At 41.9% G+C, this 6,000-nt stretch overlaps 1 protein-coding gene across 5 annotated transcripts in view; it reads right to left on the reverse strand.

Moving 5' to 3' along the window:
* The window catches only part of LOC136627521 (von Willebrand factor A domain-containing protein 5A-like), a 69,253-nt gene extending 65,214 nt beyond the window's left edge, over nucleotides 1-4,039 (reverse strand). For all 5 annotated transcript variants that reach the window (XM_066602702.1, XM_066602704.1, XM_066602703.1 and 2 more), the window contains exon 1: nucleotides 3,921-4,039. In XM_066602702.1, coding sequence (XP_066458799.1) covers nucleotides 3,921-4,021 — 101 coding nt within the window. In that variant the 5' untranslated portion in view covers nucleotides 4,022-4,039. The remainder of the gene's footprint in view (nucleotides 1-3,920) is intronic.
* Between the last annotated feature and the right edge of the window lie 1,961 nt (nucleotides 4,040-6,000).

Below are 6,000 nucleotides of genomic sequence, written 5' to 3' on the forward strand. Positions count from 1 at the left end.
CAGGCTTTTGAACTGTGCTCTGATAATAAACTGAATGGTCCCTCTCCTCTTGATTCCACAGGGCACAGCGTGCTTTCCAGAAATAATTTCAAATTGTGATTCATCTGACCATAGAACAGTCTTCCATTTTGCCTCAGTCCATTTTAAATTAGCTTTGGCCCACAGAAGATGCTGGGACTTCTTGATATATGGCATCTTCTTTGCATGATATAGCTTTAACTTACATTTGTGGATTGCGCAGTGAACTGTGTTCACAGACAATGATTTCTGAAAGTATTCCTGAGCCCATGTAGTGATTTGCATTACAGAATCATACCTGTTTTTAATGCATACAATATTAAGTTTTTCACAGATTGGTAACTCTCCAACCATCTTTACTTCAGAGAGACTCTACCTCTCTAACATGCTCTTTATACACAGTCATGTGACTTAGTAGAAAATTGACCCTCCACTTACTTTTCCAGCCTTTTGTTAACCCCGCCCCAACATTTTTGACATATGTTGCAGCCATCTAGTTCTAAAATTAAATGAAAAAATGTCTCACTTTCACCTTCTGAAATGTGTTCTATCTATATATATAAAATTGAATGCATGTGTGTCTGTCTGTCTGTCCTTTATGCGCTACTACACCATTCATCCGATTGCCATGAAACTTTGGGAAGTTGTTGAGTACACTCCTGGGAAGATTACTGGCATAGTACATCTATGCTATGATAAATGGCGCGCGTGGGAGCGTCGTTGACAGTTACGCCCCCACCACATAGATTGTCGATTTCCATTATTGCCACTAATTCTCTCACTTCCCGATGTCGTAAAAAACATGAAATTTGGCATGAGCATTGATTATGTCATAAATAGATAAAGTTAATGGGTCCCAACTCGATTATTCAATTCTAAGCGCAAAAGAATTAGCGTCCAAATTTTACGTACGGAATCTAATTCTCTCACTTCCCAATGTCATCGAAAGCTGAAATTTGGCACGAGCATTTATTATGTCATAAAGAGGAAAAGTTAATATGTCCCAACTCGATTATTCAATTCTAAGCGCAAAAGAATTAGCGTCCACATTTTACGAACGGAATCTAATTCTCTCACTACCCAATGTCATAGAAAGTTGAAATTTGGCACAAGCATTGATTATGTCATAAATAGGAAAACTTAAAGGGTCCCAACTCGATTATTAAATTCTAAGCGCCAAAGAATTAGCGTCCAAATTTTACGCAAGTAATCTAATTCTCTCACTTCCTGATGTCATCTATATATATACAAATGAATGTATGTCTGTCTGTTATGCATTACTACACCATTCATCCAATCGCCATGAAACTTTGGGAAGTTGTTGAGTACACTCCTGGGAAGATTACTGGCGTAGTACATCTATCTTACGATAGGTGGCGCGCGTGCGAGCATCGTCGACAGTTATGCTCCCCAGACAAAGATCGTTTGATTTCCATCTCAAGCATGAAAGCAAAAGGCATTACGAGCAACGGGATGCGTGTTCAACTACAAATTGATGCATCCGCCGAACGTTTCGCAAGACAATTGCTGGATATTGAGAATGCTGAGGTAAAATGAAAGCTGTGCTGTGATTGGTTGCTATTTCTTATACTGTTGAGGTAACATGAAAGCTGGCTGTGATTGGGTGTTATATATTATAAAGCTGAGGTAACATGTAAGCTGCGCTGCGATTGGTTGTTATATATTATACCACTGAGGTAACATGAAAGCTGCGCTGTGATTGGTTGTTATCTAGATATATAAAAACGAATGTATGTATGTCTGTCTGTCTTCGCAGCAACGCGCGACGGGTAAGCTAGTTGTGAATAAAATACAGTTATATGAGATTTACACATGATTGCATTATTTTTTTGGGGGGGGGGGGAGGAGAGGGGGATTGGGGTTGTACTATATTGTATACTTCATGTACTGTACATCTTTGTGTATGCCAGTGTTTCTCAACTCCAGTCCTCAGGGACCCCAACAGGTCATGTTTTCAGGATATCCTATGGTAAGAACACCTGTGGCAATGTCTGAGGCAGTGACAATAATTACATCACCTGTGCAATACTGAGAAAACCCTGAAAACATGACCTGTTGGGGGTCCCTGAGGACTGCAGTTGATAAACACTGCTGTATACTACCCTGTAGACACTGGAAATCTATCTAGCAATACATTGGACCTTCAGATCCACAGCAATTCATCCTGACATCCATCCACAGGTATCAGAGGACCAAGTGTGTGCTGAAAACATTCCCCACACCACTAATCCACCTCCATCAGAAATCACTGCCAGCAGCCATACTTACTGGTATTGAGATAGATAGATAGATACAAGGGCAGGTATAGCGCCACTTCCCAACAGCGTGCAGACAGGCAGACTGCTATATGGAGGTGCAATATACTGATGAACGCCCATCCACAAACCTACTATATTTTGGGGGTAGAGGGACAGCTTAATGTTATACCTATTAATTAGCCACATAAAGGGTTCCAGTCCAGCTGATAGAGGTGCTGCATCATGAAGGCTTACTGCCTATAAATGACACCCCACAATAAAGCCCGTCAGGCCGCCCTGCACCTCCCAAGTCAACCACACTATTACTGACACCCCAAGTATTTCAAAGTCAGAATGCTTCCTTCAAAAATAACAATACAGACAAACATCCACCTCCGCCAGCCTGAGCTGCTGACACCTGGCAGAAAGAGTTCAGCAATTCATGCTGCTTGCACCAAATGCTGACCTCCCATCAGCAAACGGTAAAACAGAAATCTAGATTCACCTGATCCGGCGATGGTTTTCCACTGCTCAAGTGATACAATTTTTGCTTTCTTTTGCCCCCTGGAGTCTCGTCTTTCTGTTTCCCTTTGGCTGGATTCACATGGGCGAGTGTGATATTGGTGGGAAAAACATGGACCCGTATTGCACTTGCAAACGTGATTTTCATGTGTCTGTGATGTATTTTTTGCTTAAAAAGGCAATCCATCTATGTAACTGTGATTTTCCCGTACATGAAAAAAATTGTAAGGGATTCCAATAGCTTTAATAGTAAAAATTGAATTGCACTTGGATGCAAATCACATGGTGTGCGAGTTATTTTAAACAATTCCATAGAAACTAATGAGTGGCTCCTTGTGAAAAAAGGGACATGTAGTGATTTTTCAATCTCCCAGCAACGCTGTGATAGAAAAAACATTCATGTGAAAAAACACATTAAAATCAATGTCATTTTCACAGGCGAGTTCCATCCATATCCCAATCAGATGGAACATGCATGGAGCATGCGCCTGACGATCGCAATATCACAGAAGCGCGAAAAATGTACTGGGGCAAGCTGGAAGGGGTCATCAGCTGTTATAGCCCATCAGTGCTAAGAAACAGCAAACTGTGTGTTCAACTACATCAGGAAGAGCTCCAGTGTTATAAACGGCTGCAGTTTTCTTGGCTCTTCATCAGAACCATTGTTGACATTCTCCTCTGACCCCTTTTGTGGATGAGTTGTTTCTTCTTTCACTGGATGTTTCTCCTCGATCACACCATTCTCGATATTCTCTGTGCAGCACTGTTGTCTAGCAGCGATGACCAGTTCTTGTTGGAAGTCACTTAGATCGCTGAAACTGATCCACAGGAAACTTGTCACATGATCTTATGTTGCACTTTGGGGTCCCGGCTTGAATTTTCATACAGAGAAGCTCCAATCATGAGATTGCGGGGGGCTCTAATAAAGCGGCCATACAGTGCATGTTTACTGTATACTGCATATACTGTACCTATTATATATAGTATTCTGTATACTACATGTTCATGTACATGTGCTGTATACTGTGTGTACTGTCCCTCTGTATATTATTCTGGGTACCCTTCTATGTACTATTCTCTATACTAGTACTTGCGCTGTACAATGTATACATATACTATTACCTCAGTCTTCTCAGTGCGTCTGCCTCTCCTGTGTAATGAGCTCCGGATTTGTTTCTGTTACTTCCCGTAAGCTTGTATATAGGAGGAGGCTGCCGTGTCATAGATCATGGGAGTGTCAGTGGCAGATTCCCAGCAGCTCTGCAGTCTGTGGGCACAGAACACATCAGCCGGCCATCAATCACTGGGATATCCAGCAATATGATACTGTACGGAGCCGTGAACTGTGATAATCTGCAGGAATACTGCGGGTATTTATCATCAGGAGATGTTTTACACCATATCCTACAATATGATACTGTACGGAGCCGTGAACTGTGATAATCTCCAGGAATACTGCGGGTATTTATCATCAGGAGATGTTTTACACCATATCCTGCAATATGATACTGTACGGAGCCGTGAACTGTGATAATCTGCAGGAATACTGCGGGTATTTATCATCAGGAGATGTTTTACACCATATCCTACAATATGATACTGTACGGAGCCGCGAACTGTGATAATCTGCAGGAATACTGCGGGTATTTATCATCAGGAGATGTTTTACACCATATCCTACAATATGATACTGTACGGAGCCGCGAACTGTGATAATCTGCAGGAATACTGCGGGTATTTATCATCAGATGTTTTACACCATATCCTGCAATATGATACTGTACGGAGCCGTGAACTGTGATAATCTGCAGGAATACTGCGGGTATTTATCATCAGGAGTTGTTTTACACCATATCCTACTATATGATACTGTACAGAGCCGTGAACTGTGATAATCTGCAGGAATACTGCGGGTATTTACCATCAGGAGATGTTTTACACCATATCCTGCAATATGATACTGTATGGAGCCGTGAACTGTGATAATCTGCAGGAATACTGCGGGTATTTATCATCAGGAGATGTTTTACACCATATCCTGCAATATGATACTGTACAGAGCCGTGAACTGTGATAATCTGCAGGAATACTGCGGGTATTTATCATCAGGAGATGTTTTACACCATATCCTACTATATGATACTGTACGGAGCCGTGAACTGTGATAATCTGCAGGAATACTGCGGGTATTTATCATCAGATGTTTTACATCATATCCTACAATATGATACTGTACAGAGCTGTGAACTGTGATAATCTGCAGGAATACTGCAGGTATTTATCATCAGGAGATGTTTTACACCATATCCTGCAATATGATACTGTACGGAGCCGTGAACTGTGATAATCTGAAGGAATACTGCGGGTATTTATCATCAGGAGATGTTTTACACCTGCTTTCTGGCAGCTTTTCTTCCCTTCTTCAAGTTAAAGATGCAACAAATGTATCAAATGTCGCACAATGCTGATAAATGTGTTGTATGATTAAACACGGCATGTCTACATGTGGAGACACTTTGTACACCGCCGGCTACTGGGGGAGATGGCAACAGATTTTGCAACTTTTTAAAAAGTCACATGATAAATGTCTCTAAAAACGTCACTCCGCTCACACCTCGCCCCCTTCCTGAGACACTTCTGAAAACGGAATAGGCGTAACATCTGTTCTTTTTGGGGCAAATCAATAGTGAATTTGTCTACAATGATTGCACCAAAAAAGGTGCAAATTGCACCAGAAATCTGGCACAGCATCAGTAATAAATGTGCTTTAGTGTGCTATCGAACCTGTGTATCTAATCCTGTCATGTGTGATACTGTGCTGCTGAGCCTGTGTATCTAATCCTGTCATGTGTGATACCGTGCTGCCGAGCCTGTGTATCTAAACCTGTCATGTGTGATACCGTGCTGCCGAGCCTGTGTATCTAAACCTGTCATGTGTGATACCGTGCTGCCGAGCCTGTGTATCTAAACCTGTCATGTGTGATACTGTGCTGCCGAGCCTGTGTATCTAAACCTGTCATGTGTGATACTGTGCTGCCGAGCCTGTGTATCTAAACCTGTCATGTGTGATACTGTGCTGCCGAGCCTGTGTATCTAAACCTGTCATGTGTGATACTGTGCTGCTGAGCCTGTGTATCTAATCCTGTCATGTGTTACTGTGCTGCTGAACCTGTGTATCTAATCCTGTTATGTGTGATACTGT

Source organism: Eleutherodactylus coqui, chromosome 5 (genome assembly GCF_035609145.1).
Source record: "Eleutherodactylus coqui strain aEleCoq1 chromosome 5, aEleCoq1.hap1, whole genome shotgun sequence".
Lineage (NCBI taxonomy): Eukaryota > Metazoa > Chordata > Amphibia > Anura > Eleutherodactylidae > Eleutherodactylus > Eleutherodactylus coqui.